Consider the following 13748-nt stretch of genomic DNA (forward strand, 5'->3'; position numbering starts at 1 on the left):
CAGACTTAGTCTCGTAAGTGTTAAATGTCATTACCATTTTGTTGTTGTGTTGTTGATCATATTATGTGGTAACATAAAATGATACAAAATTTCAGTTTACATATCACTGATTACATGTGAAGATACTAAGACTTAAAAATCAATAGATATGAAGCCTACAAAACTAAATGGCTTAATTTATCCATCTGTAAAATGAAAATAAATAATGCCTGTTTGTTCTAGGATTATCCATACAACTAAGGTATGCTTGGGATTCCCTAAATGACATTGTCAGACAACACTACAACAATTTATGCAGAAAGAGTACACCGAGCAACGTACTTCAAGTAGAGACAACCATTCAAATATTAGTCTTTCTCATAGTAAAAAAAATGATAGTTAACAACACAAAAAATAAGATATAGATAATAGAACTTATAATTTGTTTTCTCCCTAAAAGGAGTTAACAATTGAGCTGCCAATTTAATTGTCACCTTGAAGTATGTTGACTCATCATACTTCAGTAGCCTTTAGGTGAGTGAAATGGAATATTGCAAAAAAGCACAGATGGTATCAAACTGCTTATATCCTAAATGTAGGTGTGTATCTTCTGCCCTTGTGAAATATGTTTCAGCCTGGGCTTGTTCAAGTGCACAGGCTGGTTTTACAACATCTGTGTGTGTGTGTGTGTGTGTGTGTGTTGTTCAAATGGTTTAATATTTCTAATTTTTCTTGATTTTTAAAATAAGATTGAACTATTAAAAGCATATTTTATTTATTTATACACCCATCAAAGATACGATACTGACCTATGAAAAACCAAGAATTAAAATTAACTCTGAAGCCCAAAGGCTTTGATGTGTCAGATTCATTTTCATTTTGTTTTACTTTGTTTTGTTTCTTTTACTGTTCCTTACCTGTGAAGATTTGGCAAGCTTCTGGGTATATTCCTTCTCAATCTGCTTCAGCCTGCTGTTGGCCTGAAAAACACACGTACATGAACATACACAGGGTGACCTATGAGCTTGGTATCTCTTCCACATGCCTATCACCAGGCAGCTGGGACGCCTGCCAGCTGCACTGCCCTTCTGGGGCAGCCAGAAAACCACAGGGCTTGTCTTTGATCTGATGCCAACTATTCATCACTTAAAAAGAAAAAATCTCTCCTGCCAATTATTAGACAAACACAAGAATTCTGTGGATAGAAAGAGAAAGGGAAAAGAGAAGCAGAAATAGAAATAGTCACAGCAGGTAAAGGAAGGAGACGAAAGAAGAAACAGAGGGGTGGTAAAACTTAGAGAAAGAGAGGACAGGAAATTAGAGGAGCAGAAGGAAAAGAAGGTGGTAAATTTAATATTCTTTCACTTTAGTTTAAAAATAAAAGAAGTAGGTGTTTCTGGACAAAGGCAGATATGAGAATTTTAGAGTCACTCAGCAGAGCTGAGCTCTCACTTTGCCTAACACGGCTACTTTTTGAAGTAGCAAATATAATGGAAATTAAGCAATTTTATGTCCTGAAACAGGGGCGACCTTTCCCAAATGAGTCTACCTTGCTTGGAACTTGATTATTTCCTGCCACTCAAGTTCTGATCATTTGGATGTGACCTGTTTTCTGCTCTATGGAGGTGCCTGGCTCTTCACTCTCCCCTCAGTGCACAGCAAGAGCACAGCAACCTGCACTAGAGGGGGCCTTTTCCTGTCAATCATGTGGGTTTATGTCCTTCATTTCTGGGAAGTTTGGCCACTGGTCTCATGATTGCCTCTCATCTGTCTTCCCTGCCTCCTTCTCTGATGCTAGTGCTTTTCAGGTTCATCACCTGTTTGTTTGTTTTTTTTTTTGTACCGGGGATGGAACTCGGGTCCTTGTGCTTGTGAGGTAGGCGGCGGAACCACTGAGCTAAATCCCTGGCCTCATCATCTTTTTTTATTGTCTATTTTCCATCCCTTTGTAATTTTTGTTTCCTCTAGGGTTTCCTTAGTTTTTACTTTATAACTTTCTACTGGATTATTTATTTATTTTTGGTACCGGGGATCGAACTCCGGTCCTTGCACTTGCGCAGCAGGCTTCTGAAACCACTGAGCTAAATCCCCGGCCCTCTACTGGATTTTTAAAAAAAATTTTGCCCCCATATCCATAATTTCTAAGGATTCCTTTTTGTTCTCTGAATAGCATCACACACACACACCCCTGTTTTTACAAATGAAAAAACCCCTGAAGTATGTTATGTAACCTGCCAGCATCATACAGCTTGGAAGCGATGGAGCCAGGACTTGGTGTCTCACACACGGTTTAGGTTCAGTGCACAGTATCCCTTTAGCTAGAGCACAGTGCGGAATGAATGCCTCACAGTGCAGAATGCATATGCATTATTCCTCCCGAGAGGTTTCTTTTTCAGTACTGGGAATCAAACTCAGGGATTTCACACTGTTGCACTATGGTTCATCCCCACCCCTTTTTTTACACTTTGTATTGAAATAAGGTTTTGCTAAGTTACAAAATTGTCCAGGATAGGGTTGAATTTGAGATCTACCTTCCTCAGCCTTCTAGAGTGTTGGCATTATAGGTGTGTGGTATCATGCCTGGCCCTTCTGAGGTTATTAACTTCATATAAATTTTTTTTCTGCTTACTAGAGTATATTTTTTCTGTTCCCTTTATTTTTGACAGCTTGTTTTGGTCTTTGTCTTTAACTTTAGATACTTTCCTTAAGTAGTGATCATTTTGTTTTCCTTTCTTGTTCAAAGGGAGTCCTTCTAAAGCTGACTGAAAGGTGCTTGGATGTGTGCAGGCTTGTGGATGCAGGATGTCCCCACACGGTGTCACAAAGGAGCTCGGCCTCTCCTGTGCCAGGCCCTGACTGGACTTCCTTCCTGGGCCAATATGCCCAAAGCCACTTCTTCTAGTGTACTGCCTTGGTGGCAAAGGTCTGGCTTCAGTGTTCCAGAAGGGTGTCTAGCTGTTCAGGCTAGCACAAGCCCATCTTCAGTTTTATCCTCAGCGATGCCCAAGTCCCCTCTCTCAGCCCACTTCTCCAGAGGGCAAACTGGGGGCAAAGGTAGGGGCAGTCACTGGATCAGTTATTCCCTATGACTGCTCCTTATGCTCCCCATCCTCTAGTTTCCCGCCCTGTCCTTCCTATTCCTGAAGCCTTCCCAAAGGTGGGCAACTGGAAAGATCTTGCAGTTTCTAACTGGCATCCTTTAAGCCCCTGTTCCCCAAGAAAATGTTTGCATTTTTGAAGGCTCAGTTCTGCTAAGTCTATTCAGGTCCAGACTCTTCTCAAGGTCAAAAATGGTGGTGATTTTGTATGTGTAGTATTCTCTCCCTTCTTGCTCTCTCTGTGAAAATTATACTATAAAAATATTATTATCTGGGTCCCACCTTGAGGTTCTGATATCATTCATCTAAGGTATAGCCCAGGCACTACCCTTTTAAAAATCTTGGCAGCTATTTCTAATGTTCACCCAAGGTTAAAAATCATTTTTCATGTAATTTTCAATTTGATTTCTTCCACTTTAACGGGACTTCCTCAGGGAGTGGGGATAAACAGGCAAGTCCTGTCCACTCTGTTAAACTGGGAGCAAATGCTTTTTCATTTGGACAGCACCATGGGATGAGGAAGCAACCTTCTTCTGACTGTCTGCATGGGAGCACTAAGGCTGCACTGGTAATTGCTGGGTGACTTGTCTGTCTCCTCCACTACACTGTGAGATCCTAGAAGGCAGTCATAGCTCCTAACATAGTGCTTGTTGCATTAATGCTTGCCTAATGAGAAAAATGATACTCTACAGCCCTCTTCCTTTTCCATCACCTCAATCCAGCCCCCTGAAGTAATCCTTTCATAAACATGTTTCATGAACTTAAATTCAAAAGCAATTCTTTAGAATTTGTCTGTAAACCTCTGCATCTATAATCTCAATGAACACAGGGTAGTTTTGCTTTTTCCAGAGTAAAAAGGGCATGTTAAGTATTGCTATTTTTTTCAAGTAAGCTGTCAGACTTTATTTCAGCTCTGTGACTAATAAAGCCACTTTCTATTGTAACATTAGGGCCACTCTCAATCTCTTGAGGTTTTTTTGGTCTTGGTTCACATTCTGTCAATGTTATTTATCACAAAATGCTTGATGAAGTATTTGCTGTTTTTAAAATAAATACTCACAGAGCTCTTACCATGTGCCAAGCACTGTTCTAAGTGCTTTAAAAATATTTACCTACTAGAAAATCTAAAAATTAATTACATTGTCATGAAGATGAAGTTACTTTTCCCTAAAGCTGTTTGCATCAGAGATGCTGGTTAGTGCAGGGAGGCCAGTATCTTGGATGCAGCTACTCTGCAGGAGCTGTGGTAGCTAGCACTGGAATCTCACAAACCTAACCAGCTCCTTTACAGCTAAATATCCATTCCACTTATCCACTCTTAAATGATAGTATTGAACAAAACACACAAGCATCTCTCTTCTAGCCAAGAGGGTGAAAAAATAATTTTCAAAAGTAATATTTTAGATGGTATGAGTGCCATAAGGATAAAACAGGGAAAGGAGGTAGAAAGTAATGAAAAGCAGTGGGTATTTTATAATTTTTGAAATACACAAGTTCTAGAAGGTCTCCATGAGAGGGTGATATATGAACAAAAACCTGAAGAAGATGAGGAAGTTATGAATTCCAGGGAGAATACATTCCAGGCAGAAGAAGAGTCGGTGCAAAGGCCTTGAAGTAGAGGCATGTGCACAGTGCAGAGGGCAATGTGGTTGGATCAGTGAGCAATGACTCACTCAGACAAGACACAGTCCAAGGAAGGAGTCAGTTCCCACAGGGGACTCTGCTTGACAGTAAGGAATTTGGTTTTTAATGTGGTAAAATGGGGAGGCAATGAAGGATTTTCACTATAGAAGAAACATAATTTGACTTAGGTACTATTAAGACCATTCTAGCTTTTGTTTGGGGTAAGAATCAAGAAAAGAAGCCAGTTAGGAGGCTACTGTAAATAACCCAGTATGGTAACAGAGGAGGTGGTGAGAACTGCTCAGATTCTGAGAAAAACTTGAAAGTAGAACCAACTGATGAGTTGCATGACAGGAAGACACGAGTTAAGAATGACTTCAAGATTTTTATACTAAGCAGCCAGAAAAATGAGGCTGTTGTTAGCTGACATAGGAAAACTATTGGTGGAATATGTCTTGGGAGGAAGATCAACTGATCACTTTTGGATATATTAAGTCCAGAGATATCTATTAGACATCATTGTTGAGGTATTTGGATATTAAAGTGTTGGGTTGATGGGAGAAGTGCAGGTTAGAAGTATGAATTCTGAGGCCACCAGTATATATGCAATGTGTGAAACCATACTACCATATGAGATTTGAGACACTAAGTGTACAACAAAAGAAGCAGCTTAGGTATACTAAGCCCTGGGACTGCAGATGTTAGGCCTACAGATGTTTCCCTTCTTAGGCTGGGGAAATGAAGTAGAAAGTAGACAGATGTAACAGCCAGAGAGATTAGAGTATGACATAGAGTTCTGAAGCCATGCAAAGGAATGTGCCAGGCGAACTGTGCCAGATACTACACAGAGGCCATGGGAAGACAGATTAGAAATGATCACACAGATTTGGGAACATAGATGAAACAGATGAAATAAATTCAGATATATTAGGAGGGATGAAAGCTGGATTGGGGTGGGGGTTTAAGACAGAGAAAGGGAGCACTAGAATAGAATACAGTACAAATAATTTTTTTCAAAATTTTGTCAGGATGGGCAGGAGAGTATGGGCTGGGGTTGCAGGGGAAAAGGGTAAATGGAGAGCTATTTGCTTTGTTGTGTATGTTTTGTTTTTGTTTTTGTTTGGTAAGATGAGAGAACTAATAGCATGTCTGTAGGCTCATGGGAAGGATCTAACAGTAGAGAGGTAAAAATAATGCCAGAGATTTACTGAGCACATGCCCTTGAATAAAGCAAAAGAGATGTGTCATGGAGTTAACAACCCCATTCACAGATTGGAGCCCCAACCTTCAGTGTGACTGTACGTGGAGACAGAGCCTTTAGAGATGTAATTAAGGTTAACTAAGGTCATAGGGTCAGCCTAACCCAAGAGGACCGGGGTCATTATAAGGGGAGAAAGAGATATCAGATTTCTCCTCCCTCTCCCTCTCCCTTTCCCTCTGCTTCTCTCTCCCTCTCTCTCTCTTTTTCTCTCTCTGTCTGCTTTTGTGCACACACACAGAAAAAAGGCCATTCTCAAGTCAGCAAGAGGCTTTACTGGGAAGGAACACCAACATCACTTTGATCTCGGACTACCAACCTCCAGAACTTTGAGAGAATACATTTCTGTTGTTTCAGCCACCCAGTCTGGGGTGTTTTGTTATGACAGCCTGAGTAGACGAACACAAGGTGGGATCTCCAGCACCAGTGCAGGAGACGGCTTTTGCTTAGGAGTGTAGGCAAATGGTCCCCAGTAACAATGGTGAGAGATTCTGTTTGCTTCCATTTTCTCCACAAAGTAGGAGGAATGATTCATCACCTATGCATGAGGGTGATAAGAAGACTGTTGGTAGATGTGAGGAGTGAGGCGAGGAATGAAGTAATCACCTAGGTGGGAAAGGGAAGGGCCTGGGAAATACAGTACGAGTCCCAAGATTCCAGAAAGCTTTAGGGCCCACTTGAAATTACCAATGTTGGATTTAAAATGAGCCCAGTTTGTAACATTTAGACACCTCTAGAACTTGCTAACAGCATTAGTACCTTGGAGACTGATAAGAGTCACTGAAGAAATGAATCTTCAAGGATTTTACTATTTGAAACTAACATTATTGCCTGCGTTTCTGAACATCTCTTAAACAAACTAAAACCACTGGATTAGTATGGTTGAAAATTCATACTTAATTTATCATGTAGACTGTGTGTAAAACATTTTCTGAATACAGTGTACTTTTACTCTCAGGATAGTACTGACTGTATATTTCATTTCCATAAATAAAATTAAGTTAGCTTTAGATATTTTTTAAAAAGCCTTATTTTTATAGCTACCATTTCTATATGGAAACACAATATTCACATAATCACCTACAGCAAGGCCCAAAGAGATGTAAAGTAACAGAAAGAAGAAAGATAACAATTGTGAAGTGAGCCAAGTGTTTTTGTGGCAGTGGTAGTGTACCAGTCACTGTTGTGTTCATCTTTGGCTCTTTCTTGGGCCTCACAGTTATGATTGGTGATGCCCTTCCCTCCAACCCATCCTCCTCTGCTTTTGTAGGGACACTTGCATAGGTCATTCCTCCTGCAGGTCTACTTATCCTATGTAATTTCTATCAAAATCTTGGGCTTAAAATCCAATTGAAAACACAAATTTTCACAAAGGTGTCAATAACTTAACATGCTACCTTTTCTAGCAGAGTAAGTGGATTATGCTGTAATTTTTTAAAAAGTCCGCATTCCTTTATGTCCCATTTCTTATCAGTAATGATTAAAGTTCATGGATTTGTGATTTCCAGGAAGGTGATATGAAGGGAAGAAAATTAAAATTCTTCTCTAAAATATTTATATTTAGGGCAAGACCAGATCTCAGGAAGGCAAATCTCTTTAAAACACAATAGTGTATGTTTCTGAGTAAAATACTTGCTTTTACAATGAAAGCAAGGGTGGTTCTCAGAGTCTGGACATGGCATAAAGCTCAGATTATTAGGCAGTACTTTGGTATACCTCCATTTAAAAGCTCCTGAAAGACTGAGAATAGTTATGGCTAGTCTAACTAAAACAATACTCAGAGAATTCATAACAAATACTTATATTTAATTTAATTTAAAATTTTATGGAACATTTGAGCTTGAAAAACTGTGTTCTACCTCAAAATAAAGGTGCAAATTTGTGAAGTGTAAGTAAAATTTATGACTTCCACTCTGGCCATGGTAGAATAACTGAGATTATATTTTATTTGTCAAAGTAAACAGAAAACTTGACAAGATTTTGGAAAACTTGTTTTGGGACACTGGGCAACAGGAAACATAGGAATGTAACACAAAGAAACAAATGAGGTAAGTTCTCTTTTAGTTCTTGATTCTTTTTACCAGGGTTTTGTAGTTTACCTCATAAATTTAATGCATTTTATTAGGCTTAAACTTAAGTATTTAATTTTGTAAATGCTAATGTAAATGATATTGCATTTTGAATTTAAAATTCCACTTGTTCACTGTCAGTATACAGGAAAGCAACTGACTTTTGCCTTAGTATTATTGCTTATTAGTTCCAGGAGTGTGTCGATTCTTTTGAATTCTCTATATAGACAATCATCATCTGCAAACAAAGACAGTTCTATTTCTTCCCAATCTGTATATATTACTTTTTTCCATCGTATTAGGTAAGACTTCCAGTATGATGTTGAAAAGGAGTGGTGCAAAGGTGAGCACACACCTGTAATCCCAGAACTTGGGAGCCTGAGGCAGGAAGATTGCAGGTTCAAGGCCAGCCTGGCCAGCCTGGCCAGAATGACCCTAACTCAAAAAAAAAAAAAAAAAAAAAGGAAAAGAACATGAGTGGTGCAGGGAACAGCCTACCCTTGTTTCTGATCTTAGAGGGAAAGCTTCTAGCTTCTCACCAACAAGTAAAATGTTAGCTGTAGGGTTCATGTAGATGTTCTTTATTAAATTGAGGATGTTCCCTTCTATTCATAGTTTGCTGATATGTTTTTCATGAATTGGTGTTGGAGTTTGTTAAATGCTCTTTTTGCATCTCTTGATATGATTATGTGATTTTTCTTTTTTTAGCTTGTTGATATTACAGAGTAATTAATTTTTAAATGCTCACCAGCTCTGCCTAAGATAAAGCCCACCTAGTCATGATATTTAAATCTTTTTGTATGTTATTAGATTTGGTTTGCTAATTTTTTTTGTTTAGGATTTTTGCACCTATGTTAATGAGAAGAGATTGGTCTATTCTTATCATGTCTAGTTTTTATATCAGGAATGTTGACTTCACAGAATGAATAGGAAGTATTCCCTCTGCTTCTATCTTTTCAAAGAGATTACAGAGGATTTGTATAATTTCTTTCTGACATATTCGGTAGAATCCACCACTGAATCCTTGCCAGGCTGGTGTTTTCTGCTTGGTAATAGTAATTGATTCAATTTATTTAACAGATATAGGCCTATTCAGATTTTTTATTTCTATCTTTAGGAGTTTTGGCAGATTATATCTTTCAAGGAATTTCATCCAAGTTATCAAATCTCTGGGTACAGAATTATTCATTGAATTCCTTTATTATCTCTTCAATGTGCATGGTATCCATAGAATATTTCATTACTTATATTAGTAATTTGTGTTCTTTTTTTTCCTAGATAGCCCAGTGAAGGGTTATCAAATTTATTGATATTTTCAAAGAATCAGATTTTATATTTGTTGTTTTTCTCTAGTATTTTTTTTATTTTCAATTTCACTGATTGCTACTCTAAGTTTTATTATTTCTTTTCTTCTGTTACTTTGGATTTAATTTGCTCTCTTTTTCAGTTTCCTAAAGTGAAAGCTTAGATAACTGATTTTAGTTCTTTCATCTTTTCTATGCACTCAATGCTTTAAATTTTCTTTTAATTATTGCTTTCCATGTATCCCTCGGATTCTGATAAGTTGTATTTTCATTTAGTTCAAAATATTTAAAAATTTATCTTGAGTTGTTTCTACATTTCATGTATTATTTAGTGTGCTGTATAATCCCCATGTATTTTGGAATATTCCAGTTATCTTTCTGTTATTGATTTCTAGTTTAATTCCATTGTGAATTGAGAGCAGACATGTATTCTTTTAAATTTTTAAAGATGTGTTTTATAGCCTAGAATGTGGTGTATCTCAATGAATAGTCCATTTGAGCTCACAAAGAATGTGTATTATGCTGCTACTGGATGATGTAGTTCACAGATGTCCATTATATCCAGTTGATAGATGATGCTGTTGAGCTCAGTTGTGACCTTACTGATGTTTCTGCCTGCTAGATCAGTCCATTTCTAATGGAGGGTGTTGAAGCCTCCAACTATAATTTCTCTTCATAGTTCTATCAGTTTTTTTCCCTTACACATTTTGGTGCTGTTTTCTTAGGTACTAAGTATTTGGTGCTTTATTATTAGCATACACATCGAGGCTCAGTCTGCCTTCTTGGAGAACTGATCTTTTTATCATTATAAAATGATTCTCTTTACCCTGATAACTCCCCTTGTTCTGAAGTCTGCTCAATCTAAATATAGCTACTGCTGCTTTCTTCTCACTAGGGTTAGAATAGTGTGTCTTTTACCATCCATTTATTTTAGTCTGTACACAAGTTATGTTCAGAGCAGGTTTCTTATATATAATGTATAGTTAGGTCTTGTTTTTTGATACACTGACAATTTTTGTCTTTTAGTTGGTATATTTAAAGTACAGACATTCAAAGTAATTATTGATATAGTAGGGTAAAGATCTAGCATATTTGTTACTCTTTATTCATTGCCTTTGTTTATTCCTCTTTTTGTTTTTATTTCTGCCTTTTGTGGTTTTAACTGAGCATTTTATATAATTCCACTTTCTCTCTTTTCTTAGCATATTAGTTATACTTTTTAAAGAAGTTTTAACAGTTAACCCAGAACAATATATTCCAAATTATTTTTATATAATGATTCATAGATAATACACATACCTTATAATAACAAAATAATATTAATTTTTCCCTTTTGTCCTTTTTATTATTGATGGTATTCATTTCACATACATACATACCTGCATAACAATATGATTGAAATATTGTGGATTGTGGCTATTATTCTGCTGTCAAGAAGAATAAAAGTTTTAATTTTACGTTCATTTATTCCTTTGCTGGTGCTCTTCCTTTTTTTACACAGATCCAACTTTATGACCTAAATAATTCATCTTCTTTCAAAAAAACTTCTTTTAACACTTCTTGCAAGACAAAAACTCCTGGCAACAAACTTCCTCAGTTTTTGTCTCAGAAAAAATTTCTCCTTCACTTGTTTAATTTTAATTTTTTTATTAGTACATGTTTGTAGTATGTAATGTTTACATTCCTTCTGGGGAATTCATACATATACATAATACAGAATTCTAAACTGGTGGGGTTTTTTCAACATTTCAGATATTTTACTGCACTTTCTTCAAGCTTGCATGTTTTCTTAGAAGGTAGATACAATTCTTGGCTTTATTCTTTTATAGGTAAAATGTCCCCACCTCTACCCAAATCCCTAGCATCCTTCAAAACGTTTTATTTTTGATTTTCTGCATTTTGAATACAGTATGTCTAGGTATAGTTTGTTTTTTGCATTTATCCCAATTAGTGCTGAGATTACATATTTGTGGTCTGGTCTCTGACACTAACTTGGGGAAATTTTCAGTCACTACTTTTTCAAATATTTTTTGTTATCTTTGTCTCCTTTTCTCCTTTTTGTATTCTCATTACACATATTTTACAACCTTGTGTAGTTGTCCAAAAATTCGTAAGTACTGTATTGTTTTTTCTCTTTCTTTTACAATTTTAGAAGTTTTTACTGAGATATCCCCCGGCTAACAATTCTTCTTCAGCTGTTTCCATCAATTCTACTCTTGAGCCCATCAAAGGGATTCTTCAATTCTGGTAGTTTTCCATCTCTAGCATTTGATTCTTTCATAGAATTTCCATCTGTCTGCTTGCAGTGCCCATCTGTTCTTATGTATTATCTACTTTATCTATTAGAGTTTTTAGTACAGTAATTATAGTTGTTTAAAATTCCTGGTCTGATAATTCCAACCTCCTGGTCATATTTAAGCATAATTCTGATGCTTTCTCTGTTACTTTAAATTGTGTTCTTTACCTTTTAGTATACCTTTCTAATTTTTCTTGATAGCCAGACATTTTACCCTGGGCAAAAGGAACTTGGCCTTTACAGTATAGTGGTAAGGTGTGGGGGCAAGGAGGTGTTCTCCAGTCCTGTGACCAGAGCCTGTGTGAGTCTGCGCTCCTGGACTGTGGACTTCACCAGTGCTTCTCTCAGCCTCTCTCACTCCTAGGTCAAATAGGATGGCTGGAGGGAACTAAAGTTACATATTTTCCTTCCTCCATATGGCAAGGTAGGGTAAGCTAGTGTTAATTATTCCTTTCCTCCAGGTTGGTTAGACTTTGACAAATTACCTTAGGTCAGCCTCTGGTAAAACAGCTTCTCTTGAGGGCAGGCTTTGTTTAGGGCAACCAAATGCTCTGGTACATTTCAGAATGGTCACTTCCCCTCCCACTCCCAGGAACACAGCTGGATTTTTCTCCAATACTCACTGTAAGAATCCAGTCAAGCTTTGGAGGCAAAACTCACTGAACTTTTATCTCTCAGAGTTGTCCACATTGAGACCCCACCAGTTCATCAACCTGAGCTCAGGTTGTCCTACCCCACACTGGTTCCTTCAGAGGTTTCCAATCACTCATTTCTCCTTTAGAAGTTGTGATTTTTTTTGTGTCTGCCTGTTTGTCTCTCAAAATTTTAAGATAGCAGTTTGCCCTGTGACTTCACTATTCTGACATTTAGAAGAAAGGCTGTTGATTTTTCAGGTTGGGCAGGTTTTTACTTGCATTAAGATGAGTGGCAACTTCAACCACCTTATGTGCCCATCTAGAATTTAAAATGTCCCAGTAATTTTCAGAGACTCAAAAACATGCATTTAGTGAACAGTCTTAGTATCCTATGAGAGAATATGCTGTAACACATGTATATTTATATCTGAGAAGTTCACAAAATATTTGAAGATTTGGAAGATATTATAGCTGAAAAATTTCCAAGTAAAAAATCCTCTTTAAAACCACAAGCCCAAAGATCATTAAACAAAATACAAAATAAACATAGAAAACCACATCAAGACAGATCATAAAAAGATTGAAAAGAACAGAAAAAATATCTTAAAAGCAAGTAGAGAAACCAGAATACTAAAGAGACGAGAATCACTGAGGATTTCTCATCTATACTATGCAAGTCAGAAAACAACAAAATGAATATTTAAAGTGTTGAAAGAAAAAAGAAACTGTCAATCTAAAATTGAATGCCCAGCAAAATTATTTCTCCAAATGGAAAGTAAAATACAGTGTCACAGAAAAATCTGAGAGAATTTGTCACCAGTAGATGTGTACAACAAAAAGAGTTGAAATGAATTGTTCAGGCAGATGGACATAGATACAAATAGAAAACTGGATGGGCCCAAAGGAATAAATAGCACTGTCAGAGAAAATATATGTGTAAATATAAAATACTTTTTATTTTTATCTTAAAATTTCTTTAAAAAACACACTGAATGTTAAAAGTAAAATAATAAAAGTACATTGTGGGGCTTATAATATTTGTAGAAACAGAAGATAAGAATGGAGAAATGAAAGTATATAGTCACCAAGGAATTTATAATTCATGTAATGTGGTATAATAGTAGGTGAAGAAAGGTTTTAAGGGCTGGGCATTTAGCTCAGTGGTTCCACTGCCTGCCTCGCAAGGGCAAGGACCCAAGTTCGATCCCCGGTACAAAAAAAAAAACTTGGGCCAGGGATTTAGCTCAGTGGTTTCGCCACCTGCTGTGCAAGTGCAAGAACCTGACCAAGTTCAATCCCCGGGACCAAAAAAAAAGAGAAAGGTTTTACTTAAGATGCATAGTGTAAAACCTAGGTCAACAACTAAAAAACAAAGACGTATATGAATTAAATATTAAAATTTTAATTCATAAAATGATACCACAAACCTTAATATGCATGGATCTAAATTCAAAAGCTTAAAAATATATGAAGCAAAGACTGACAG

At 36.9% G+C, this 13748-nt stretch overlaps 1 protein-coding gene across 12 annotated transcripts in view; it reads right to left on the reverse strand.

Annotated features, from left to right (window-relative positions):
* Cep112 (centrosomal protein 112) overlaps window positions 1-13748 on the reverse strand; it is a 655204-nt gene that overhangs the window by 203454 nt on the left and 438002 nt on the right. For 11 of the 12 annotated variants that reach the window (XR_015450293.1, XR_015450294.1, XM_087208582.1 and 8 more), the window contains one exon: window positions 897-959. The exons of the other annotated variant lie outside the window; for it this stretch is intronic. Coding sequence is in view for 9 of the 11 variants with exons in the window: in XM_087208582.1 (XP_087064708.1) it covers window positions 897-959 (63 nt within the window). In the remaining 2 variants the exon portion in view is untranslated. The remainder of the gene's footprint in view (window positions 1-896; window positions 960-13748) is intronic. 12 annotated transcript variants of the gene reach the window in all.

Source organism: Heterocephalus glaber, unplaced genomic scaffold, assembly GCF_053883595.1.
Source record: "Heterocephalus glaber isolate CG9 unplaced genomic scaffold, H.glaber_assembly_v1.0 deba00000937, whole genome shotgun sequence".
Classification (NCBI taxonomy): Eukaryota; Metazoa; Chordata; class Mammalia; order Rodentia; family Bathyergidae; genus Heterocephalus; species Heterocephalus glaber.